Consider the following 27304-nt stretch of genomic DNA (forward strand, 5'->3'; position numbering starts at 1 on the left):
TTGTGGCTGTGAAAATCTCCTGTAATCGTACCTGCAGCGGCTGCTTCCATCACAGAGCCCAGGGCCCTAGCTTACCCCAGAGGACCAGCTCCCGAGGCAGAGAGATACTGAGTCTCACTTAGACAGGTCCGGGCTCCTGGGAGGATGCTGTCTTCTCCCGTCCCCCTCCCCACATCCCCAGTCATCTCCTGTGTCTGTCAGCCTGGTGAGTAGCAGAACCTTAACCCTTTTCTGTTTTCTCTCCTCTCACCCTGATCCTGTGGCTCATTGTCCTAGGATGACTCGGAGAGGACCGTCCTCCCTCCTCCTCAGTTCTTTCCCTGCAGCATCTTGCTCGTCCTTCTCACCTTCCTACGGATAACATCCTGCTTCATCTAAGTTCTCTGTAAGCACCAGCATATTTCTGGCCATTCTGTATTGGCAGCTGGATAAATGCTGTTTTGACTCAGCAGTTCCTTTCTCATCATGAAGTGACGTTTTTCATTCTTAAGCTTTAGGTTCTGTATACTTGGCCCTTCTGAGTCTTAGCCTTGGGTTCCATGGTTGGGAAGGCTTAGTGCTGGAATGTTTTCCTTCATTAAATCGTCGCCTGAGAGATGAAGATAGACATTATGTGCACATCCAGCAACTTAGCTCTCCTTATTTTTCATTCATTCCTCTCTCTTATTTGCAGCACTCTGTTTAACATGCATCCCCATCTTTACAGTGTGGGGTAATTAATTTATTTCTTTATCTGCTCTTTCTCACAAACAACTCCTGGCTCGCTTACTGTCAAATCCATTTCACGGAATGGTCTGCCTGAATTCTTTGTGTTATCTGGGTAATTTTTCTTCTTGTTGCTTGGCGTCATCTAACCACTGACATGAGGCTGTAACGGCTTTTCTCTGACTTGGAATGTAACAGAGCTTGTACCCACGCATGTTCCTGAGTCCTCTTATGGGACTCTTCTCTGTCCTTCTGTTTTTTAAAACCATTTCTGTCTCTCCATTCTTTTCCAAGTTCTCCTTGGGTTCATCTCCTTTCCCTGATTCCTTCATTGCTAGACTGAAGCCACCAAAAAACACATATAGTTCAGTACCGCTCTGGGCTTACGGCCAGCTTCACCAGAGAGACTTGAGCTGGCATGGAAGTTAGTTAGTTTATTTAGGCTCTGACTTTTTATAGTGCCTATCAGGAAAATGCCTACCTGAATGTTTAATGTTTAAAAATAAAATTAAAGTTCAAATGGGCCCTGGCTTTGCAAGAAGCACCCCAGATTCTATAAGCCCTTCTCTTGGTAACATGTTTCTTTTCCCAAGTTATCACTTCTGTGCCTTATTCTTTCTTCCTTTCCACCTTCTGTACCCACCTGCTACACCCATTCAGCTTCAAGTATTTTTTTAAATTAAGTTTTATTGGAATGTAGTTGCTTAACAAGCTTCAAGTATTTTGAACGGTAGTTCCCGTTTGCAATGTGGAGCCTTTTTCTGTCTTCTTTTCAGAAGTCTGGTCTCTGATAGTCTTTATGTGTGATCTCAGTAAACATAAGATTGTATGTGTGTGTGTGTGTGTGTGTGTGTGTGTGTGTAGGAAGCCTGCCATATTTCCTCCCTACCCCACAGAAAATGTGTTTTCTGGAAGCCCTTTTGACACTGAAGTGAATGCCCACTGGCCCTCCCTTGTTGAATTCTCCTGAGAGGAGAGAGAGAGAGAGGCCTTTATGCTTGTTGTCATATCTTTTGTTTCTGCTGATTATACACAAAGTAAGTTGTAAATAGTTCTCTTGCACACCGTGATTCCTTTGAGGTATGTACATGAGAGAAGATATGCACTCAGCCCCGGCTTCCCAGGGGATCATAGAGGGTCCCTTTCAGGGCCTCTTACTTCCTGCTAGGGCACCGGCCGAATGAAATTTAGATGAGTGCTAGACAATTACCATCCTTAATGAAACCCTCAGCCTGGTGTTTAGAAATGTCAGCTGATCAGGTTAGTTTTTTTCTTTGTATTTAACGTAAATGTTTTTATTTAAGATCAAAATATACAAAGACGCAAAAAAGAATTTTAAAAAGTCCTCTTAGTCCTACTACTTGCCAGAGATAAAAATCACCATGAAAATTTTGTGAAAATCATGGTAAATTTTGTTTTAAAGTATGATGTTGAAGTGCACGCTGAATATTAGCATAAAGACAAGAGGAACAAAACTGGAATTCTCCAAATCAATTTGAATTTTCAGTTGCATTGAAAGCAGGGGTAGACATCCTATTTTAGTATCTTAAAGTGGAGTAAAAACTAGTTAAGGGGAACTCCCTGGCTGTTTAGTTGTTAGGTCTCTCTGCTTCCACTGCAGGGGGGCGAGGAACTATTTCTGGTCAGGGAACTAAGATCCCACAATACTGGGTGGCGTGGCCAATTTTTTTTTTTTTAATGTCTGCTATTTCTGACAGGAATTTTTTGATTGCTTATAACTAGCTGGCTGACTACTAAGACTTCTGAATCAAAAGGCCTAATTGTCTAGGTGTGCAAAATTATTACTAGTTAAGTTATCAAGCTTTTATATCCTTTGTGTTTTCCTTGGGACATTGTGACGAACCATAAACAGATATAGCTTGCTTTCCCCTTATACGTTTTCCCTGTCTGATAATTAATGACTCTAATTGTGGTGGGCCCGGTGGGGGAGTATTGTTAGATGGTGAACTCCTGAGTGAAACTTTGTGGTTTTAGTTCAGATCTCAAATTTTTTCATCTTTAAGGAAGCCCATTTTCACGGATCATGAGGATTTTCTTTTCTGCTCAGAAATTCTAGGGTTCTAAGATGGAGAGCATGCATGCCTTCCTTTCCTCTTAGTTCCTTTCTGTGATTTGGATAGTTGAAGCATTCCAGTAGCCTGGCACTGTTTCCTCCCAACTTGCTCACAGACCTTTTTGTTTTCTCTTGGAAACTGTGTATTTCTAAGTGTTTGAGGTTGTAATTGAGTGTAATTGTAGTTGTTTAACTTTCTCTGTGCCTCTTGAGGGTGTTTATAAATGCCGTCTGTGAGGGTAGAAAGGAACTAGAAACTTCGTGATATGGTCAACTAATATTAAAGTAAGTGGGAATTCTTCTGTGTCTGTGAAATGAAGTATTGTTTACACTTCATTTGCAGCATATACCTTCTGGCTTATGGAATCTGCTGTAATCAGCTAAGTAATCACCTTCATTAAGGTTTCATAGGAAGCTTTTGAGGGGTTGTTTTGATAGGAAATATTCTAAGAGTAATTTTCCCCCAGTTCTTCTTTTGTACCCTAGGGAGAATTACTGTAGCCCAACTCACTGGGGCCATGTGTCATGGTGGGGTGGGATCAGCGTTGTTCCGTGTATGTCACAACACAGATGCCGTGTGTCTGCGCTTCTCCATGCCCCATTTCCTGCTCGTTCCTCAAGTCAGAGGAGAAGTCCCCTTTAACCTTGCCTGTGTTGTCCTGGACCAAAGAGCAGGGCCTAGTAAGTCTTTATTTCTGGTGATACTTTCTTCATTTCCTTTAATTGTTTCTTTGTTATTTCTAACATATGAAACATCCACACATGCCTCTAGAATGGATGCCACTAAATGGAACTATTATGTGTTTTCCATTAACTTCTTTGACATATGTTCTTGCTCTTTCTCATTTTAAGTTTAGGCCTTGTAACTTTCTAGCATGTGCCTCTGAGTTAGTTATTTACCTACTCGAAAGCCTCCCCCCCTTTTTTTTTTTGCAAAATGTAGATCCTCATACCCCATGAAAAGTGAAAGTGAAGTCACTCAGTCGTGTCCAGCTCTTTGTGATACCTGACAGCCTCTTCCATCCATGGGATTCTCCAGGCAAGATTACTGGAGTGGGTTGCCATTTCCTTCTCCAGGGGATCTTCCCAACCCAGGGATCGAACCCCAGTCTTCTGGATTGCAGGCAGACTCTTTACCATCATAAGATTGTTTAAAGGAAAAAACAGTTTCTCTTGATGTAAGGTACCCACACAGCGACTGGCACATTACAAGTGTTCAGTAAATGTGAGCTCCTTTCCTTTCTCAGGCTCCAAGTGAGGAAATTCATGGATGAAGAGTGATTAATTTCAAAGACAGCTTATATTCATTCTATTGACATCACCTTATGGAAATAGGCAAGAAGAAGGAATAAGATAGTTGAAAGGAACAGACAGGTTGGACCTAAAAATGCTTGAAAAGTTGACTGTTTTTTAAAAAATATGTTAGTGATATTCACTAGTGAACTTGCAAAGTGAACTTTATTGAAAATTATTTAAATTTAGAAAAGTGAGTAGATTTGGTGGTCAAAAGAAAGAAGGTAACACCTTCTAAGGCAGCATGCTTGGCTGAAAAATGATCTCTGAACAAAGAGAATTGATGGGCATAGATGATCCTATTAAAAAAATAAAACACCGAAGAAGCCTTTGAGAGGGAAAGAAGACACAGGTGAGATGGAGCTGATTGATGAATTGAGCTCTGAATACACATAGGTAAGAGCTGACTCATTGGAAAAGACCCTGATGCTGGGAAAGATTGAGGTCAGAAGGAGAAGGGGGCAACAGAGAATGAGATGGTTGACTGGCATCCCTGACTCAGTGGACATGACTTTGAGCAAACTCTGGGAGATAGTGAAGGACAGGAATCCTGGCGAGTTGCAGTCCGTGGGGTGGCAGAAAGTCAGACACGACTTAGTGGCTGAACAACAAAATAGTTGTATGATTAATGGAGGTAGTATATATTTGGAAATATTGAGTAGTGATATAGAGAAAATTATAAAAAGCAGAAAATAGGTTTCAATGGAAACTAAGTCCTTTTCTATCTTAAACATTTAAAGATGAAGTAAGCCAAGTGACTACTTAGTAGGCAATATTTCATGATGAGACTGGGCTAATTGTAATAGGTAACAGTTTTGAAAGGGAATCTTAGTGGCTTTCACTGTAAGATTAGATATAGAAAAACATTCACTGAATCATACCTTTTTTGTCATTTGTATTGTTAGAGAAAACATAAGGCTCTTAAATATAGTTTAAATACAGTAAGTAAATAATACTTGTTGGTAATTATTGGCCTACACCATTAAGAGAAAAAATAAATTTGAACAAGTATTTTAAGAGTGGAAAGAAACTTTAGGCATTATAGAATGCAGTTTTCTGAATTCCCATTTAAGAAAGGTAAGAGAAAAAAAGCCACCAATTTCAAGCAGAAATTTTTTTTTTCCCTCTTTCCCTCATTTCCTCCCTTCCTTCCCCCTGACTTCCCTTCCTCTCTTCTCCTTTCTACAGTCCACAGATATTTATTAAATGCCTGCTTTTGTGCTATATGCTGTGGATACAAGGGACAACAACATTTATGTGTATTTTTTCTTCTTAGAATTTACCTTTTGGTGGTCAGTAAACTTGGGTGTATGATGTTTACAATATATTTGACCTACTAAGTGTTCAAACCCTGTGAGGCCATGACGGCCTGTTGCGGAGCTGCAGCTGGGATGTCCCTGTGTTCGGGTTGTGTGTGTCTGTGTGCAGTTCTCAACAGCCTCCACACCCAGCATCTAACTCGGCCATATTCCCCCAGGTCCCAGTGGCATGTGCTGGCAGAGTGCTGGGTGCAGACTTCTGCCCAAACCTGGAGGAGCCAGACCAGAGGCTGGAAGTCCAGGTCGGAGTCTTACTGTTTTATCAGTCGGGGGTGTTGTGACAGTACCAGGGGTCTCTGAACGCTGAACAGATATATCAGATGCCATCCGGCAGCTGCTGGGACTGAAAGAGGGGTTGGTGGAGCATCTGTGCAGCAAAAAGTCCTTTTCAGGATAAATTGTCTGTAATTAGAGATCTTTCATTTACTCATTCAAGAAGTCAAGACATGGTATATATAGTGCAGTGAATAAGAACATGATTTCTGAATGCTGCCTGCCTAGGTTGACACAAGTTGCCGGGAGTCCTTTGGCAAGTCACCCTACCTAACTGGGCTTTAGCTTTCTCATCTGTGAAATGGAGATATCCCTTAATAGCTAACTAATGAGGATTAAATGTTCTAACACATACCTAGCATTTAGCACAGGGCCAGGATGTAGCGGGCACTCTGGGAATCCTAGCTCTCATCTTTTCAAATCATTGTTATTATGTACTGAGAGGATGCTCGGCTCTGGGGACACATGGGCGAGCCAGTCATGCTTCCTGCCCTGTAGTCTCCCAGCTCAGGAGAATGGAAGCTGTTCAGCTGGGCACTGTATTAGAAAAATAGGAGTTAATAATATTATCTTTCTTCTTCATGGCTTGGGAGATAGGTCCTCTGGTGTAATATTAAGTTTATTAGCAAAGAACATTTTTCATCAAAGTATTGACTTGGAATTCATTGCATGGTCTTGGGAAATTAGAAGCGGAGTGGTATGTTGCAGATTAAAAATATAAATATGACATCTTGGCCCAAGGCCTACCTCCGCTGCTGGGTACCTGTTAATAGTTAAGGAATGTGTGTATCAATGAATGCAAAAATGCAGGCTCAAGTTTCCACGTGGATGGCACCTCCCTAGCACGAGCACACACGTACTATTTTTTTAGGGCCTTTGTTTGGCATCATTTTCTGAATTTTAAGGCTTAGGGGATAAGCATAGTGAGCTCAGTGTTAAAACATTTTTTTTTCTTTCTTTTTTTTTTCCCCTGATTTAGACACCCTGCATGGGAAAACAGAATAGTTCTAAAAATTGACTTCTTCAAGGTGGATGTGATGGTGGAAGTGGTGGTCGTGATGGTGGAAGTGGTGGTCGTAGGAAGTTTCATTTTTTATGATGCTCTGAAGGGGGACACCACCTTCTGCACACCTGCTCCTGGCCTTGGAACGACCACCTGAGGTCTGCAGTGCCCTATGCTGGTGCTGTCTGGGTGGTGTATGGCTGTGATCCAACAGAAAAGCAGGTGTGGCAAGAATGAGACATGATCATACGTTTCCCAGTTTTAGAAAGCTCACAACTTGGTTGTGACACATATGTGCCGAGTGATGGAAGACTTTTTGTGAAGAGTAGTCTGATCCTTGACCCCTTCGGGGTGGGGGGACGAGTGAGGTTCTTCAAACACATCACCTGGAATGGTCTGTCATGGGTGGTTGTTGGATAATCTGTTTTTGAACGTTGAATTATGGCGTGAAGAGCGATGGTTTTTGCAGATGTGAGTGTGTGAAATAAACCTGAAAGAGACCAGTGGAACATTTTGCTTTGACATGCCAAGGGAGAAAATGTATATTTACACGTTCAAGTGAAACTGTGGTTGTAGGTAGCTAAACATATTGTGGAGTTGACAGTGCTTTGTGAGCCTTGCAAGGAAGACCAAGTTACTGGGTAAAGAAAAGAAAGTGCTCATTTTGTTAGATGCCTCATCTTGCAACAGCATTTTGGCGGACAGTATGGAAAAGTTGAATCTGTGAAAAGATAGTCAACTACGATGCACTGGTGAATTAACCGGGACCCATTTGAATCATTTATTTCTCTCTTTTCCTGTTCTTTTCTAAATACGGCTTTCATACATTCTGATGATATCTGGTACATATTCATGTTATGTTTGTCATAATAAACTTGAGACTTAATACATTCCTCACCAGGTAACAATTCCAGGAGTAGCTTTTAGCTTAGAGTCCTTTCATTCGTGCCGTGGTATGTGTATTCTGTTTTGTTTTCTTTTTTCCTATCGAGTGAGCCATTTCTTATTTTTTAGTCCAACTCTGCACTCCAGGGAACTAACCGTAGGACTGGCCAGGGTCATTTACTTTTCCTGCTTGGATCTCAGACTTTCCCGTGGGGCCAGGCATTATAACCACGAGAGGATTTGCTGTTTGGCCTCTTGATTCTGAGAATAACCTCTTGTACACCTCGATTTAGGAGCTCTGGCTTGTTTATATCCTTTTTTGTGAAGGATTTTCCTTTAGACATACGGCACCCCTAACTGGTTTACTTTTCTGTTTTTGCTGACATGAGATCTCAGGACTCATGGACCCCTTGCTCCTCTTACCTGTTTTAACCCTTTCCTTTGGTCCCCAAATTTCAGATGTCTTAGCAGCTTTATTATTTAGTAATCCCAGGATCCCTGACACTCTTTCATGAATATGCTGTTGTTTTTTTGGGTTTTTTTTGCTGTTGGTTTTGAATGACTGTCATCATTGAAGTCTGTGCCTGACTTGACTTTTGTAAGGCTATCTGCTGGTTTTTTTGTGTTGATATACTTGATTTAGGGAAGTAGCTGGACAATCCAGACTTTAGATTCGCTGTCTGACTTTCTTGATTTTCTTCAGTGGCTTTTGAAGTGGGTATGAAACTGTGTACTTTCTTTAGCTCTGGAAGGTTAACTGATGTACAGACCCCCAACTTGTCCTTTTATATAATTATTTTATGGGAAATGGTCATTCTAGTTTAGACCTCCCTTAGTGTTAGTTGCTCAGTCATGTCCAAATCTTTGTGACCCCATGTATTGTAGCCCACTACGCTCCTCTGTCCATGGGATTCTCCAGGCAAGAATACTGGAGTGGATTGCCATTCCCTTCTCCAGGGGATCTTCCTGACTCAGGAATCGAACCCTAGTCTTTTGCATTACAGGCATATTCTTTACTGTCTGAGTCACTGGGGAAACCCTTAGATCTCCCTTGGTTGCTGTTAAATATTTGATTTTTAATCAGAAAAAAAAATTGACTATTTTAGTCTGACTGTACCTCACTGTGTGTTGTTACATTTAGCCTAGTACAGTTCCTTTCTTGGTTGGAAATGTAAGATGTGGGGTTTGACTTGGTATTTTTCACCGCTGAAGTGCTTAGAAAATTAGAGTAAATAATAAACCAATATTTCAGTACCCGATTAGACACAATTTACTGTGATGTTTCATAAACCACAGACTTCTTTCTTCTATGAATGCATGAAGGATCACTTTTTTTTCCAGACATACCGGGGTGCAAGTGTAAATTTCCATAAAATTTAAATGAGGTGCTTCCTGTAATTAATGAACAATTGTGGCTGCTCTCTAGTCTGCATTGTAATTAACCGTGATCAGGCTTGTTTAGTGATGACACTGTTCCTGTAATAATTTGACAAGCTACTGTGAATTTGCCAGGTTATTAAACAACCTGCAGCATTCACTTACAGCATCACAGGACGCGCTCGGCTGGTTAAATGCAGCATAAGGGCAAGGCTGAGCCGCCCATTGAAGCCTATCGATCACTAGAAACAGGTTTACATTCCTAGGATTTGGGAAAAGTTAATTAATTTTGTGCGAGTTGTCTGGAAAACTTTTTATTATATGGGAACCCTAATGGGGCGAAACTGGTCATTTTTGTGAGCTCATAATGAAGCTAGCAAATTTTATATATTGCTATCATCCATATGAACACCCAGAAACTGAGATTCTCACTTTCTTACCCTATTAAATAGATTTAAAGCCACCACCACCAAGTTCCCTTCCCGAATTCCCTCCCAGCATCTCTCAAATATAAGCTCGCCTTTTCTTACTGAGTGTGTGTTGGGAACAGCAGATGACCTTGTGCTAAGCACAGTCCTGTCACGGGGCGAGGGAGCCATGTCCGTGGTCCCTAAGCCCAGCCGCATGCCCCAGCCCCCGTTCAGGTTCAGGACTGTTCAAAACCTTACTGTCTGGTTACTGTGGTGTCTTTCATTCAGATTCTGTTTATTGACTAAACCACAAGGATTCCTGCCCAAAGTACCAGGCGGTCTATGCTTGACTGATTTTGATTTTCTAACATCAGCCCTGGGGTTTATTTGAAAAATGTACATACACTGCAGCTTTAACAAGTCAAGTGACTGCATGTTTTTGACCATGGAGTCGAGTATATCTGAAGATCATTAAATTTAGAGGGAAGGGGAGGGGTGGAGAATAAGTGTAGTAGTCATTGTACCATTGCAGAGAGAGGGAGAGAGAGTGTGTGTGTGTGTGTGTGTGTGTGTGAGACACATGGTTTTTGTCTTTTCATCTTCTCCAAGAGCCAGAAAGTTTCCTGCCGCTCTCTTTCCAGCTATTGACAAATGATTGCCAGATGTGAGATCTTTGCAGTGTTCTTTCCCTTAGCAAACCTGCAGCGATGGGATATTTGATTCTCCCCTGCCCATTTCATCTCCTTTCCACATCTGCCAGGGACACACAAGCAATACATCCCTACATGAGAGTTTAAAGTTGATTCAGCTCCTTTTTTCCCCTCCGATAAAATGTGTTTGGAGACGACAGAATGAGGTCCATATGACTTTCTCTCAACTTCGCTGTATGAAATTAGTTGTTTATTTTACTTATCTACCTCTCAGTAATTGAACGATTTCATTTTAGTTTTGGTCCATGGAAAATTTGATGCAACTCTGGGAGTGCTTAGAGTTTCCTATTGTTGTCTGCTTGCTGCAAGTATACCATCATTGCGAGTTCTCTCTGATGGTCTCAATTCTGATAAAAGCTAGACTGGTGGTTTTCGTGGACTTCCTAGGAAAGTAGTTTTAATAAACAACTGTCAAAACACTAAGTGTAGCATGTCTGGTAAAATTCAGTAGTCATTTAAGATCTAAAAAGCCATCCATGAGGGGGAAAATTCAACTTGTTTGGCTTGATTAGCCTACCCTGTATTTGTGTCCATTGTCAAAGGTGATATGGATAAGGTCCTAGTTTTAATCCCAAATAGTTTATAAAAAAGAATGTACAGTGAGTTTTGGAGGCATTTGAAATTAGCCTGTATAGGCCACACACATAATCACTAACATGCACAGAAGCCTCTTGCATCTGCTCAGAATCTGTATTGATATTGATTTTTTTCTCATCTCAGTTTAAAAATATTTTCCAAAATGCTCTTATAGCTTATGTTCATACTATAGGGTGGGCTGACCCAGGTGGCCTTTGAGTTTTCCTATTACACTTTTTGGCAAACGAAAAGGCCCCTTATTCCCTGAATAAGATCAGCGTTTTTGTTTTTTTTTTTAAACATTTAAAAAATAATCCATAAAATGTCTGCCACATGTTCCCTAGTTGATGGAACGTGTTTTCCAAATTAGAGCCATAGTATTGAATTCTTATTGTAACAGTGCTCATGTTTACTATTTCTGCTGCCCTCTTAGCTACCTGTCATTATGCGAATTTATTTTTTCTATGAAACAAATGATGAATATAAGAAAATTACTGTTTATGAGTTTCAGAAGAAAAAAAATGTTTTTAACTCTTAAGTAAATGACTTTGCCCATGTGAGACTCAAAATAGGAAAACATGTGAAGTCTCTTTTTCATTCTGTTCTTTTTAAAAAGTAAAGCGATGACAAACAAAACCCAACAAGAACAAAACCAAAAAGCCAACAGCTCGTGAAAAGAAGAAATCCTGCTTAAGGCTGAGAAAAAGAGGTAAATGAAACCCATCAAGGTGTATACATAAATGTTTGTAACTTTTGTCCTCTCAATTATATTGCACTTCAGTAAAACTTTACAAAGAAAAAAGGGCACAGCTCTTTACCCCAAGTTGCCAAAATGTTGCATGTTTCTATGGGAAGTGCCTGTTGAACAGGGTAAGAAGATAATTGTAGTTGAAGACACTGTTCTCTGAAAAACGAGGCAACAGTCATGAAGAGGGTAGTAAGTTTAAACAACGCCCCTCAAAATAAAAGGTCATGAAGAGGGTAGTAAGTTTAAACAACGCCCCCCAAAACAAAAGGTCATGAAGAGGGTAGTAAGTTTAAATAATGCCCCCCAAAACAAAAGGTTGAAAAGGATCCCTGTGGAAAAGCTTGTATTTTTCAGGTCCTTCCGTGCTCCCAGAGGACTGACGCCAGGCCAGGCCCTCAGTGGATGCCAATGGCTGAGAAGGTGGAGGCGAAGAGTGCTTTCATAAAACAACAAGGTTAGGAACTCCTGTGGCAGGAGCCAAGTTCCTGCGAGTTTAGATCACTTCACATAATTTGCTCTCGCTAATGCATTTGCTGGTTGCTCATGCCTTCCTGCTTTTTCCTCTACATGGTTACTCTGGGAGGCAGAGAGGTGCAAAGCAATGGAGGTGTCATCCAGTCCGCGTGCCTAGGGAACGTCCTTCAGAGGACGACTTGTCACCAGCCGTCAAAGAAGAGAGTGGCTTTGTGGTCTCTGAACATCTGGCAGCGCTGCACAGGAAGCTGAGGGGGTGTCATTAATTGTGATGAAATAATTTAAACCATCAGGAATAAATGAGGCTGTTAAGCTAAGTTCAGATTCCATTTGCCATGCACATGTGTCTAGCAGCCTGTGTGCAGTTAAAAAAAATTGAATTATATTAGCTCATGAGTAGAAGTGAAACAGATACTGTAAATGAAACAAGTTGCTCTGTGGTGATGACATCGTGTTGAACCACTTCATGGAGTTACAGTTTGTAGGATCAATATATTGAGAGTGGTACAGTATTTAATGAATTTTTACATAAAAGGATGCTTATGGCATTGAGGCAGGACCAGTGGGTTTATTAAGAGCACAGAGAAGAGGGATAGGTGGGTGGGTAGAAAGAAGCAAGCCTTCAGGTCACAGTGGGTGGGTCGATGGAGTTCTTCACCTGCTAAGTCAGGCTGAATTGATTCATAGCTGACCCTTTCATGGATTCTGGCTTTGACTACAGTATTGGGTGCCTTTGCTCCGCGTACCTACTCCAGGCTGGAGGATGATTTCTGATGACCAAATTTGGATGTCCTTTCAAGAGCTTCCTTCACTTTGGGCACATCAACATTGTTTTCTTGAGAACACAATCAACTCTCTTTGGTGATAGATAACTCCTGAAGAAGATGTGCATATTTTTAAGACTTTGCACAATCAGTGAAGACTGATTTCAAATATAATTTTTAGGCACAGTGGAAAGAGGCAGTTTTCACTTTTTTACAAAGGCAAGACTGTCAGGTTGGAATGTTGGGACATCTCTGAGGTTTTGCGCTCTAAGCTGAGCAATGATGTGTAGGTTCCAAAGTACATTTCTAAAATAAAAGTCATTCCTTTTACACATGAGCAGAGTCTTCAAATTTGAACTTTTATTTAAAAATCAATGCAGAAATCTGAAAAAATAAAAATGAGGCTGTTTAGATACAGGAAGCATTTTTTAAAAACCATCGAAGAAGTCATCCCTCTTGCAGGCAGAGGCAGTGGTCCAGAGCCCTGGGAAGGTTTCGACAAGAGCCATTTTGCTAGGAATGACTTATCTCACTTTGCCCTGTCCATCCCCTAGCTACCTCAGTGCCCTTCTCTCTCCCTCATTGTGTGTCTCCTTTATCTTTTCCTTTTCCATTTTCTCACTTTTTTTTATCCTTTGATAGTCAATTCTCCCTAGGACCCATTCTTATTCTCCATCCTCCAAAGAAACAAACTGCTGTTCTATTTTCATTTATAGTGTTATAAATGTTGCTGCAACTAGTTAAAAGATTAATATCTGTAATTCAATTGAGAGCTTAGAAAATTTAGGTTGCATTTTAATATAAACTTGTGTATGACCATTGGTGGGTTTTTTTTCAAGGAATATGAGTGAAACTTGATTAGTCGTTTTTTTTTTTTTTTTTTTTTTTTTTAAGGAATGCAGACTACTCACTAAATTATCCCTTTACCTGGTTGCTTGAACAGAATTGTTTTGATGAAAGCCAGAAATTTGTGGTTTTGAGTCACCATCTTCCTTCTTGAGACAGAAAGATGTTCAAATCAAACCACTCAAGTTTCCCGATGTCTTATAGAGTAACAAGTAGTTAGGATAATGCTTCTTGTGTGTATTGATCTTTGGATTTAATTTTAATTGATGGAATAGAGTAGAAAGACTTGTGTTCTTCTATCTTCTTGGCATTGTTGGAAGGATTGAAGGAGTTGATGTGTTTGTGTTGTGGCACTATGAAATAGTGATGTGAATGGGTTATTGCTATTATATAAATGTATCTACTAACATCTATTGGCTAAGCAGATAAAAATTAAGAATAAATTTTTTCCTGAAAATTTCACGTTATCTATCATTTAAAGACTATTTGCCTTTAGATGCTTTAACAATTATTCCTCCAAGAATAGGGATCCAAGGGAACCTAGGAAATTTTGAATAAGACACCTGTTTGGCTTTCTTTACTTGCAATAAATCACTGCATTCATAGGGCGTTTATTTGTTTCTCTAATAAGAAAATGATAATATATTGAACAAACTTAATGGTTATCAAAGGGGAAATGTTGCCGGGGCGGGTGTGACGGATAAGTTAAGAGTTTGGGATTAACATATACACCTACTATATATAAAATAGATAACTACCAAGAACCTACTATATAGCACAGGGAACTCTTCTCAGTATTTAATGACCTATATGGGGAAGGAATATGAAAAAGAATAAATATATGTATATGTATAATTGAATCACTTTGCTGTCCACCTGAAACTATATAGAAATCATTTACACTCCATTATAAAATAAAAATAAAGTGATAGTATACTCAGTAGTTGCTCAAAGTTTTCTTCTGGAAGTGTTTTAGTAAATTAGAGATAAAAATAAGTAGTTTCATGAACTTAAGTCGCCTCCCATGTTTTATTTTGCTGGTGTATGAACTGGTTGTCCCTACATCTGTAGAACCTTCTTTATTCTTTTTCTGCTGTTGTTACTATCACTGTCAGCCTAAGTAGTATTTAATTTGTAAATTCTATGTCTTGAATTGGGTATTTCAGGTACATTATAGATGAAGTAGATGTTGGTTGAATGGCCTGAGGACTGCATTCTGCATCCTTTCTCAATACCACTGTTTCTATGAGAGGATGCTGTTGAGATTGCAGAGGACCAGCTTAACTTAAGCTGATCGTGTAGGTAACTGTCAGTATTAATATAAGAAATGTTGAATAAGATGCTTATATTTTTACTTTATGTGAGTTCCCATGTTGTAGTAGCTACATAGATGCTTCATGAAGGGAGAAAGAAAAAATGAGAAAACTGGGAAGTATTTTAATTCTTGGCTTCAATAGAGAGGGAGAGAGAAAAAGTGAGAAAACTGGAAACTATTTTAATTCTTGGCTACAATAGAGAGAATTATGTGTTTTGGAGTGTGTGCATGTATATGCATTTGGTATATACATACAATGTGTATATCATTACATACATATCCACATATTTTGTTTACAAAAATAGCTGGTGATGTTCTGTTTGGATATTTTGTTGGAGCTAGGCATAGTAAATAATTTACGTTGAGAACATAGAGTCTCCCTTCCTTCACTCACAAAAGAAAGAAGAAAAGCCTTTTGTTTGGTTGGATAATGGAACCTCACTTTGTGTGAGATTCTTTAGGACACATGTGATTTCAAAATTTAAACCTGGAAACAAACTGAAATTATATAATGTAAGGTCTCCATTTTACAGATTTGAAAACCAAGGCCCAGAAATTTTAAAAGGCTTGCCCCAAATTACCTAGTTAGTGAAAATTCTCCATTTCTGATGTGTGAGAACCTTTAAAACACTGTCTATTGGCTTTTTATTCCTTTAGCATTTATAAGCATTATATGACTGTGTTCTAAGTTTATCGTAGAAATTATTTAACTCTGTGTGTCTCTTGTTCAGTATGATTTGAACGAACAGAAAGAATGCAAAGAGGCCACCGTTTTAGGAACCACGGTAGTGGTTTTAGCATGTTATCCCACAAAAAGAGCAGGTCCGTCTGCCTGATGCAGGTGCAAACTTGATGGTAAGAAGTGGAATGTTTGGGTCTTGGTTTTTTTTTAAAGCTTGCATTGTCAGTTAGTATAGAATTTAGATATTGGACAAAACTAACCCTTGAACATTAAGAAGTGGAAATTGTCCCATCTAAGTAATCCCTGTTTCAAAAGAAAAGTGCCATTGTCGACATCTGAAGAATGGAATTGCTCAAGAATATAAAGTTGTTACTCTTAAATGTTCAGTATGTGCCAGTGGAGTTTCATGGAGTGTAGAAGACAACCAAGTCCCCTTGAAATCACTGTTGTTATAAAAACCATCTTTAAGTGCCTTTTTGGGTATGGTACTGTGTTTGCCTCCTGTAAAAAGTGAGCTGAATAGACAGGGTCTCTGCCCTCTAGGACTTTATAATCAAGAACAGATATAATGTAACTGACATCTGTTATTGTATTAAGGTCCTACAAATAAACATTGATCAAATACATAAATAAAAGTTTTATATCAGAGACAAGTAAAAGTCTTTCTGCTTGCCTGATTCATCCCTACACTGAAACCATCCGTGGAAGCTGTAAAATGACTAAACTGGACTCATCCTGACACCAGGATATTCCTTTAGGTTTTTTTTTTTTTTTTTTTTAAGGGTTTTCATGGAGTACTGGCATTAGCATCATGTCACTGATAGCTTATTGTAAGCGGGTCTAGATTCAGAAATGTCGTTTTTTTATCTTCCTGGTTAAAGAATTGTAATGAGTTGACTTTTCTTCCCTCTATGGATTGTTTTATTTCTGTGACACTCGCAGTGGTAATACAGCATTCTAGAGAGTATATTATTTATCCAAGCCCCTGATATTAGTAGAAATGATATGTTTTTTAAAAATTAGCAGCCTTTTCCCCCACTTTCAGTCACTAGAAACTGTGTTACAACAAATATAGGAGTTTAGGATTGATGCGTAGTGAGGTGAACCTATATATCCAAAAAAGGCTTAGAAGGGAATATTTTAAGAAGAAGTAAGTTTGCAACTTAGGGGTGAGTGGGTCTGGTTATAAGATTGAATGAAACTATACTCACTAAAATTCAGCATATAAAAGTTGGCAGGGGAGATAGGTATTGAGTTTGATCAAATATTTTCTTTCTGCATGCTTCAACTTTAATGCAAGGTATTTTACCAGTCACTTCATTTTTGAAGTGTAGGGGAACTAAAACAGCAACACTGGGAAGTCTAAACATGAACCCATATCAAAGTTCAAGGTGTTAAAAAAGTAGCTATCTCTACCCCAGTGTAGGTGTCTGTCTGTGTAAATTAAAGCATGTGGGTGCATAAATTAATTAGAAGAACAGTCAGAGATATAAATCAAACTTATTTGGTACACTGATGAAATGGGCATTGTTTATAAGATTATCTTGTTATTTAATCTCTACTGTGTAAACCTGGCTGGTTAGCATTATGAAGTAATAATACAATTAATGTGATGATGGTATACTTTTTCTTAGTACAGGCCTGATCCTGCAGGCTTTACTTGACTGGGGTTTGTGTATGTAGAGGACCATAAGAACTGGAAATTTTAATTAGTGAGAATGTTCCTCCTTTCCCCCTCCAGTTGTGTGGGTTTTTTTTTTTTTTTAAATCTCAGGATGTTCCCTGGATAGTTTATTCTTTTTGAACCACTAATCTACTGACCTCAGAAGAAGGAACTGCCTTCAGATATTATTTTCTCAAAACTGTGCAAAGTTCATTATAAGAGCTACCTGCTGTCTTCCAGCTATACTCTGCTGAGCCACTGGATCTCAAATAAAGAGAAAGTTTTACTTATAAATGAAACCATTAGGAATTTCTTGAATAAACAAAGTTTATTTTTCTTTGATGTGCAAAGGAATTTTGTTTATAGCCATCAGTCATATAAGTCCATGTCTAACATATGCAAGGAACATTCGTTATCTTTTGTATGAAATGGAAAGTGTTCTTGTCAGCCAGAGAGTAGAACACAGAAATCTTTCAAAAAAAAAAAAAAAACAAAAAACCACTAACCAGAATCCTAGTGCAAAAGAAAATTGCTAGTGTCATTATTTAGTATTTGATTCGGAACTTTTGCTTGATGTTTTTTGCCTTTATTTACCCTGCTTGCTTTCTTAGTGCCCACCCCCGCCGCAACCCAGACTCCGTGAAGTTGTTTTTTCTTTGTCCCCAAGTGAAAACTTTGCTTATGGGAAATTAAATCAAATCTGTCCATCTGATTGATCTTGCTCCCAGAGTGCTTACCTAGTTCATGACATTCTTTTATTCTTTAACAGAATTTGATAGTGTTATCCTATGATTTATCTAAGGAACTATTGAAAAGAAAAATCACAGGTTATTCCTTCTTGATTGACTTTTATGAATGGAAGCTAATGACTTGTTCCTACTTCATCTTACCGAGAGAATGGGTTTAGAGCATAGTCCTTTTAGGACCATTCACAAGGCAATTAGGAATGTGTATCATAAAATCTTAAAATTGTGATTTCATTTTGCCCTAAACAGTTAGGACTTTCCCCCCTTCTCTGTTGGTCTTTGTCAGCATTAGACATTTCCAAATTGATGAAAAGGATTCTTAGATATATTGTTTTGAAGATTTTTGTGTCATCTTCATAGGAATGCCATATATCTCCCTGTTTCAACAGTGGTCATGATGCCATGACAGCATCCCCTGACTGTTAGCAGACTATGTATTATTTCTGTGGTTTTGTGAATCAGTAACCACTAGAAGATTTCAGACCAATCACCTATGAATGCTTTGTTCAGAGATTGCTTAATGAGAGAAACTGTGGCGTAAGACAACCTCATACTATGTGAAAGGATGCATTTTCTCTGTTACACTTGGCTCTTTTCTGGATTATGCAACTTGGATTTTCAGTTACTGTTGAACTATGCAGATATGTCTGATGGAGTTTGGGTCTGTTTCCTGGAAGCCTTTCAGGACAGTGCTTGTGAAACCAGTATTGAAATCAGGGGATACGCTGATCGGAGTCAGGCACATGGTGGGACATGATGCCTTCTGGGTTAAAGAAGTGACTAATAACAGTGGGATGACTGTTCTTCTCCGCTTGCTTACTTGAGCCTGCTTCTCAGATCTGATAGGAAGCAGGTTTCAGAGTGCTGAGAAGGCAGTGTGAAGCTACATGACCTTTTTCTAGCTGAGTGATGCATGTGACCAAAGTGTATGAAAAGCTCTGGGGTATAGTCTGGCCCTCTTTTGAGTAGAAGCCCTGGTGGAAAAAGTAAAGGGCTGCAAGTTATACCCCTCAAATTTTTTCTGAGTATAGCTACTCCATGGGCTGTCCATTCTACTGAGTAGAAAGATCTAGCCTTCCTGTGCTTTTCCATTTTCTCTCCCTTTATCATTTATTTTCTTTTACCATGAATTATGTCTCTTATTTCATCTCTTCCCTCGTTTTGATACAGTCAGATACTATGTTAGCTTAGGATCTTTTGGAAGCTGACTTAACCTAGTGGTGATTTAGTCACTAAGTCCCATCTAGCTCTTGCAACCCCATGGACTGTAGCCCATTAGGCTCTTCTGTCCATGGGATTTCCCAGGCAAGGATACTGGAGTGGGTTGCTATATCCTTCTCCAGGGGATCTTCCCAACTTAACCTAGGTCCTCCTGCAAACAGATGCTGAGACACAGTGCCTTGTATGCAGGACTCGGTTTGGGTAGATCCCAGAGTAGAAATGAAGAATCAGGCAAAACCAATACGAAGATGAATTGCTGTGGTACTGCTGTGAACGGTGCTTATTCTCACTGGGGCTATCAGAGATACCTCATGAATAGGTCTTCCCCCGAAATAAAAGGGGGAACCTTTACCCCTTGGCGCTCATCCTCGGTTGAGCAGTGTGGCCATGGGAGCCTTGATCCTGCACACTTCTGACTTGTGCCTGTGCATCCTTTTCCCGGCTGTCTGGGGATGTGAGGCTGCGGGTGGTGGGGTGCACGCTCAGGGAGAGATGCTGATTAGCTCTGAATGGGGGAGGTTGTTGTGGCCGGAACAGGAGGGGATGAGGGAAGGATTTTGGCTAGCCAGAGGAGGAGTCTGCTTTAGGGACTGATACACTGTCTTCAGGATAGCTCTAAAAACCTAGAGCCTCTTGGAGGACTGTCTCTGCTGAATCCATCATTTGTTATAACGTGGTTCTCAGGTGAGTTCAGGTGCTCTTATCCTCACTTTTTTGTTAGAGAGAACCATTGACATGTTCCTCGGTAATTTCGGCATACCACTTGAAACATCCCGTTAGAACCAGAGTGATCTGGAATAGGTAATGCATTTCCCTCAGATGGTGAAGAGTCTGCCTCCAACACAGGAGACCCAGGTTTGATCCCTGGGTCGGAAGGATCCCCTGGAGAAGGAAATGGCTACCCATTCCAGTATCCTTGCCTGAAAAAATCCCTTGGACAGAGGAGCCTGGCGAGCTACAGTCCACGGGGTCACAAAGAGTCGGACATGGCTGAAGTGACTAACACTTTCCCTTTCAAGGGCACATGGGCACTTTATCCACATGGGAGCACAAACATTTATAGGCCTTATTTCAATTATATCCCATCTCCTGGATTTTCGAATGAGGGAAAGTTGTTAACTGTTTAGCTACTCTTCTTATTCTTCTGAAAAACAGTTTCTGAGCAGAATTCAGCCTCAGGGTGATTTGGCTCTTTCAAGTCTTCAAACGTAGACTCAAATCCTCACCACATTTTTCCAGATGGACCCAGTAACCTCACTAGGTGTAGTTAATACTTCTATTAAACTGTGACATCTGATAGATTAGTGAAGATTTAGAGGAGAGTGTAAGGTAAAACAAAAAGGTAGGTCCCAGTTGAAATCTAAACCTTATGCATGTCTTTAGTACTTAGAAGAATCTGTTTCCAAAACCAGCTGAGTCGCCGAGTTACACAATTATTATACATGTTCTTTTTATTGTAGTTATGGGTTTTTATTGGACTCATGGTCCAAAAATGATAAGGCTAACCTATTGTCAGGGATCATGCAGAGGAGATGAAAAAAGAATCAAAGTTTCTTACCATCCACTCTGAGCTGCAGTTCAAATCTTTAACATCCATCTCATTTCATAAGTGGGTGGACTGATTATGATCATTTCTCTGTAATATCCCATTTCATTCCTTCCTGGATATTCCTGTTTTATGTTTACTGCCTCTAAGAGTGATACTTTAAGGATGGTAGAGAAGAACATGCTTTCCGTTTGGACAAGTAGATGGAAGAGCACATTGCAAATGAAATGCGTTGAACAGGACCTGACGTATAGTCATTCCCTCAATAAATTATTATATTTTTTTTAAAGGTAATGGACAGGGACAGGAAAACCAGAGAGGCAGACTCTAGTGTGAATGTAATACAGAGCTGTTAGAACATTGTCCATCAGTTGGGAGTTTTGTTATCCAGTGAGATGTTATTCTGGTAAGTCTTTTGTGGCATTTCAGGATAGACAGGACTATTTCAATAAAGAAAGAGTTCACTGTATGCTTCTAGGATCTTGTCTTGATCCGAGGAGGTTGAAGAATTGGGTGATTTGAGGTTAAGTTACCTTAGCACCTTGAGGGCGCAGTACAGCCTGAAGGGTGTGATAGAGTATACTATCTAGAGGATAAGGAGTTTTAGATTCTAAGGAAAATGATTTCCCTTTGTGGGTTCTTCAGGAACACTTTTCTATCTTGTGGTTGGTCGCTTTCAATGTATGGCAATTGCTTTCCATTATGATCCCAAGCTCCAATCAATAGGTACAATATTATGCAACTTATAGTTACATTATAACCAAAATATGTCAAATGTGGTTTCTGAGTGGCTGATTTACAGTAAGTCTTCCTCAGTCCCTAAAGTGGATGTTATGACTAATTTGAACTCCCAGGCACAGAGGCATTTTTGTTCATATGAAAAGTGTGTGTGTCAGGGGGCAGGGGGCGGGCTGTAGAGAGGGAAGGAGCAGTAAACCAATGTGTCAGCTTATTCACATCCAGATTGATCTCTCGTCATCTCCTTTGCATCTACATGGATTGTTGTGAATTATCTGCTCACCCTGGGAGAGATGTGCTCTGAATTCTAATAATTTGAAATCTGTGAATCTATTAAAACCATATTTGTAGCGCTAAAAAAAAAATTGATATTCACTGGGCAGTTTGCCCAACAAGAGAAAGTCAAAGAGATTATACACTTATCCTAAGTAACAGCAACCACCTTGCCAATTCTTCCTTTGAAAGAATACAGCAGACCCAAATTATACCTTTACGGGTAAGGAGAGACAAGAAAAGAACTCAATATATCAAAATCAGAAAGTAAATTCCACAATAATGGTTACAATAATGTTTCAAGATGTGATTTCAGCATAGGCCTAGTCATTGAACTAATCATAGCTTAGATGGGCTTAAAATTGTTTAAAGCACATCCTGAGGTTGTTAAGTATGTTTATTCCTCTCCCTTGAAATCAGAATATTCACTCATATAACAGTAGACTCCTGAAGTCACATGGGGCAAGGATAGCCACCTCATTGTTTGACGAAGAAAGTGAGGCCTGGAGTGTCTTGGTGATGTATTGTGGTCAAAACGTGGTCTTCTGATTATCCATCTAAAAGATCTTTTCATCTGGGAATGAATTAACATATTTAGCCCCTACAGTATGCCAGGGGCTGGTAATGCGAAGAAGAATAAGTTGGTATTTGCAATGGAGCTCTGATGCATACAGTGGGTGGTGAGCTAATCTGTTAAGAGTTGAACTGTATTCTTCCCAAGGATAGGTTTTGTCCTCTTCATTTTTAGGGTCTTTGCACTGAGCATCATGCCTGGCATTTAGTGGGCAGGTCCATAATCCCTGGGCTTCCCCAGTAGCTCAGCTGGTAAGGAATCTACCTGTAGTGCAGGAGACCCTGGTTCAGTTCCTGGGTCGGAAGATCCCCTAGAGAAGCTTAGGTTATCCCCTCCAGTATTCTTGGGCTTCCCTGGTGGCTCAGATGGTAAAGAATCCGCCTGTAATGTGGGAGACCTGGGTTCTATCCCTGGGTTGGGAAGATCCTCTGGAGGAGGGCATGGCAGTCCACTCCAGTATTCTTGCCTGGAGAATTCCCAGGGACAGAGGAGCCTGGTGGGCTCCAGCCCATGGGATCACAGAGAGTCAGATACAACTGAGTAAATAAGTACAGCACCGCACGGCACCTAATCACTGCTTGATGAATAAATGAATGAAGGTGATAAATACTGATTTTTGTGCCATGGAGTCACTGAGGCAGGCAAACCCAGGAAGAATCCACAAGTGGAGATGTTTTAGTCAAGTTTTTGAATAGTGTGTTTCTGTGGCAAACTGGAGAATCAGGAAACTCAGCTGAGAGACACTCTCCTTGAGAGCAAGAACTGAGCTGTGTTTATCTTTCTCTGCACTGGTGTCCAACAGACTGGCTGGCACTTGGTGGGTTTTCAAAAAGTACCCTGCATGGCTTTCTCTATGTAAACTTGAAGTCTACCTTTCTTTACTTTCTGTATTAAGAATCTAGTTTGGGTTTTAAAATATTTCTTGTTTGATTGTATCTAAGTAATATGTATGCTAGAGAAAACAAAATGTTACCAAAAGAATAAATCTCTCCTTCGACTTAATTATGTCAATAGAAGTTGAAAGTACTATTTGCTCAGATAATCCTTACTTTACGATACTTGGGAATCTATGCTCTTTCTTGGGTTTTTGAAACTGACTACTTCAAATGATTACACTTGGCACGATGTAGAGCCCCACTGTTCATTTTCAGTTAACTGTGTTGTTGATCATCTTGTCCAGCAACAATACTTCAGTTGTTTGCACTGCCTATCTATGTTGAGTAGAGCATGGAGTCAACAAGAGCCTGATTATGGATTTTGTTCTTGTATGGGCTGGTTAGATTTGCAAAGGAAAAAACCTCTTGAATAAACATAGACAGCACTCCAAATGTTGGTTAGCTGTTAAATAAATGGGAGTCGTTCTTACAAAGGAGGACTTGACTAAAGAAGGTAGATCATCACAACTCATTACCATTCTTGGATGAACAGCCAGAGCATGTATTCTAATGACAGTGTTTTCATAACATGTGTGTGTGTGTGTGTATGAGAGAGAGAGAGAGGTGTTTCTCTGAAATTAGTATTTGTCACTTTAATGGAAATGGGATACGCACAGTGTTCATTGTTGGCTTACTTTTTTTTTTTTCAGGTTAAAATACTACCCTATTACTAGTTTATAAATATTAGTTTTTGAATTTAAAAACACTGTGTAATTGAGCAAGAAAAAAAGGAAAAATAAAGTCAAGCAAGTATAGTGTTCAGGTTGAGTAATACTGATTACCTTAAAGTGAAATAGCTACTGCTTCCTCAAAACATCTTTTTTTTTGTTTTTTTTTTGGTTGCATCAGGTCTTAGTTGCAGCCTGAGGGGTCTTGAGTTGCACATTTTGTCTCTTAGTTATGGCATCTGGGACCTAGTCCCCTGACCAGGCATCAAATCCAGTGCCCCCAGCGCTGAGAGATTGCAGTCTTAGCCACTAGACCGCCAGGGAACTCCCAACACATCAGACTTTTTTAAAGGATAGATCACCTCAAACATGTGTGTGTCTTACTTTTAGTAGATGAGTGTTGATTATATTCTATACCAGCAGCCAAACAGATAAATTTGCTGTTTAGGTACATCATTTGAACTGAAAAAATGTATCAGATCATCTGGATGTGTGTTGAAGTATTTAGCTATAGAATCACTTAACAAGCCTGAGTAATGAAAGCTGACCTATGGTTCTTGAAAGATGTTTGCCAAGATAGCTTAGATGTTTACTGCGTTGTCCGTTGCATTGTATTATTCAGATAATTGAAAGTATTGGTCAGTATCTTCCTTGTGCATGTTTTTAAGCTGCTGTTTATTTTTGTTAATGAAGCATATTAAATATCTCTATTATCACCTGCCTGTTTTATTGGATTTCATGCTTTCGAGAAAAACAAAGCAGCTACATAGAGTTACAGGAGAGAGCTTTTGCAGTGGGGATGACAGAGATCAAGGGAATGCCAAAATTATCAGGGTAAAGAAAACAGAGAATTGAAGATGAGACCAAAAACAGAGAGATAGAAAAGCCCTCTGGCAAAATATAGCTCTTGAGGAAAATATGTTAGAAGGTAAAACTTCATAGGAAAAAATAATATATTTTATGGGAAAAATACACTAAAAGCCACGTGACCTCCTAATTATTGAAATAGAAATTGATTTTATACACAATAACCTACTGGAAAGAATTGTCAAAGAAGTCATCATTAAAATTAGTTTTTTTTTAAAACAAACATATTATTTAAACAAAGATATTCATTGGAAAGTCCTAAAGGAACAGACTAGCAGATTGAAACATTGCAAATAAAATGTTAATTAAATATAATTACTTTATTATTTTTAACACTGGTGATGATGGTGTTTAGTCTCTAAGTCATGTCTGACTCTTTGTGACCCCATGGACTGTAGCCTGCCAGGCTCTTTTGTCTGTGGGATTTTCCAGGCAAGTATACTGGTGAGGTTGCCATTTCCTTTTCCAGGGGATCTTTTTGACCCAGGGGTCAAACCTGTGTCTCCTGCATTGGCAGGCAGGTTCTTTACTGCTGAGTCACTAGGGAAGGCCCATTTTTAACTCTAGAAATCCTTATTATAAATATTACTGGAACACTAATCATGATAGTATGTATCTTTTAATTAGTGATGATTTCTAGGAACAGTTAAACAGGTGGGAAGTATATGTTAACAGATTTTGGAGGGTCTTATTCTTTTAATCAAATGTTTATAGAGGAAAGAAAATTTGAAAACATTCCCCTTAGATTTTTAAAAAGAAATGAGAGTAGAAATAGAAGGGCTTTGGTTACCATGCTGTGGACTGCAAATAAGATGACATTTGCAAATGATCATAATCTTGAGTGGGCTCAGATTTATGGCGTTTGATGGCTTGTTTTAAGAAGTAGTAAATTTTGTTCCAATTAGAAAATTAACTGGCAGTATTAGTTTTCATATCTCCAAATTAGTCTTAGATATAAATTCATGATGCTAGTCAAATATTAAATACCCTTTGTGCTTTGTGCTTGGTAACATAAGATGCTAAGGACTCCTCAATGTAAAAGAAGGCACAGATCTGGTGTGGGATGGTTTCAATGCTTTCTACTGGTTTCTTTGATCAACAGAGAATCCCTTATAATAACCTGGGTATCTGCAGCGTGAGACATAACACTTCATTGGTATAAAACCTTCTAATGTACACATTTCGTGTTGACATGTTTACGGAATAGTCCCTGAATTGTAATCATTAAGTCAAATACAAGATTGACACAGGTGTGTATCAGCCATTTGCAGGCCGGAGCGACCATGTATCTCTTGGTGGTGACTCAGTTCAAGTGTTTCTTCTTTTTTAAGAGTTCTCTTAACACCTTGTCCACCTGGTCTAGGTTTTGTGCCCTCTCGATGAGGATACACCTGGAATCCCTCTCTCTGTTCCTGCCACACTACCTTGTAACTATACAATTTCTTTCTTAGTTGTTCTCACCTGCACTTAGGCTGCTTTGGTTTGTGACCGTGTCTCATTTGTGTTTGAGCTTCCCTGATAGCTCAGTTGATAAGAATCTGCTTGCAAGGCAGGAGACCCCGGTTCGATCTATGGGTCAGGAAGATCCACTGGAGAAGAGATAGGCTACCCACTCCAGTATTCTTGGGCTTCCCTTGTGGCTCAGCTGGTAAAGAATCCACCTGCAATGCGGAAGACCTGGGTTCCATCCCTGGGTTGGGAAGATCCTCTGGAGAATGGAAAGGCTACCCACTCCAGTATTCTGGCCTGGAGAATTCCATGGACTGTATAGTCCGTGTGGTCGCAAAGAGTTGAACATGACTGAGTGACTTTCACTTTCACTCATTTCTGTTGGTGCCTTCAGCACCCAGTGCAGTGATGGGCACACGTGGGTGAGGTGCTGAGTAGGTGTGTGAGTGCATGCATTGTTGAATGGATAAGTGGAAGGAAGAACTAGGCAAAATACATTGTGTGATGGCAATATCCCCTTAGATTTATAGAGTGTTTTTCACTTATCTTCCTTGGCGTTTAGAGAAGTAGGCATGGAGCTATGATGCTATTTAATTTACAGATGTAAAAGTGTTAGGTGCTCAGCTATGTCCCACTCTTTGTGACCCCATGGACTGTAGCCTCCCCAGGCTCCATCCATGGAATTCTCCAGGCAAGAATACTGTAGTGGGTAGCCATTGCCTTCTCCAGGGTATCTTCTCGAGCTAGGGATTGAACCTGGGTCTCCCACATTGCAGGCAGACTCTTTACTGTCTGAGGCACCAGGGAAGCCCCAATTTATAGATGAAGAATGAAGAAAAGGCAGATGGTTTGTTCACAGACCCCGACTGCCTACTTTGGGTTGCATTTGTTCATTCTGTATTGCTGAGTCTTTTTTTTTTTTAATCTTCTTGGCCTTGCCACATGGCATGGTAGTTCCTTGATCTGGGATCAAACCCACAGTGGAGGTGCAGAGTCTTAACCACTAGACTGCCAGGGAGGTCCCTGCTGATTCGTTATCATAGTAAGGAAGTCAGTGTTAGTCGAGCTGCCTGAGGCCAGTTAAAGGCAGGGAGAACTTACCCCCACAGCAACACATGGCATGCTCAGCCAAAGACATCAACTACCTCCCCTTACTTGCCCCCCTTTTTA

At 39.8% G+C, this 27304-nt stretch overlaps 1 protein-coding gene across 12 annotated transcripts in view; it reads left to right on the forward strand.

Annotated features, from left to right (window-relative positions):
* BNC2 (basonuclin zinc finger protein 2) overlaps positions 1-27304 on the forward strand; it is a 460748-nt gene that overhangs the window by 185492 nt on the left and 247952 nt on the right. For 8 of the 12 annotated variants that reach the window (XM_065907673.1, XM_065907672.1, XM_065907682.1 and 5 more), the window contains one exon: positions 5550-5633. The exons of the other annotated variants lie outside the window; for them this stretch is intronic. In XM_065907673.1, the coding sequence (XP_065763745.1) occupies positions 5550-5633 (84 nt within the window). The remainder of the gene's footprint in view (positions 1-5549; positions 5634-27304) is intronic. 12 annotated transcript variants of the gene reach the window in all.

Source organism: Muntiacus reevesi, chromosome 17 (genome assembly GCF_963930625.1).
Source record: "Muntiacus reevesi chromosome 17, mMunRee1.1, whole genome shotgun sequence".
Classification (NCBI taxonomy): domain Eukaryota; kingdom Metazoa; phylum Chordata; class Mammalia; order Artiodactyla; family Cervidae; genus Muntiacus; species Muntiacus reevesi.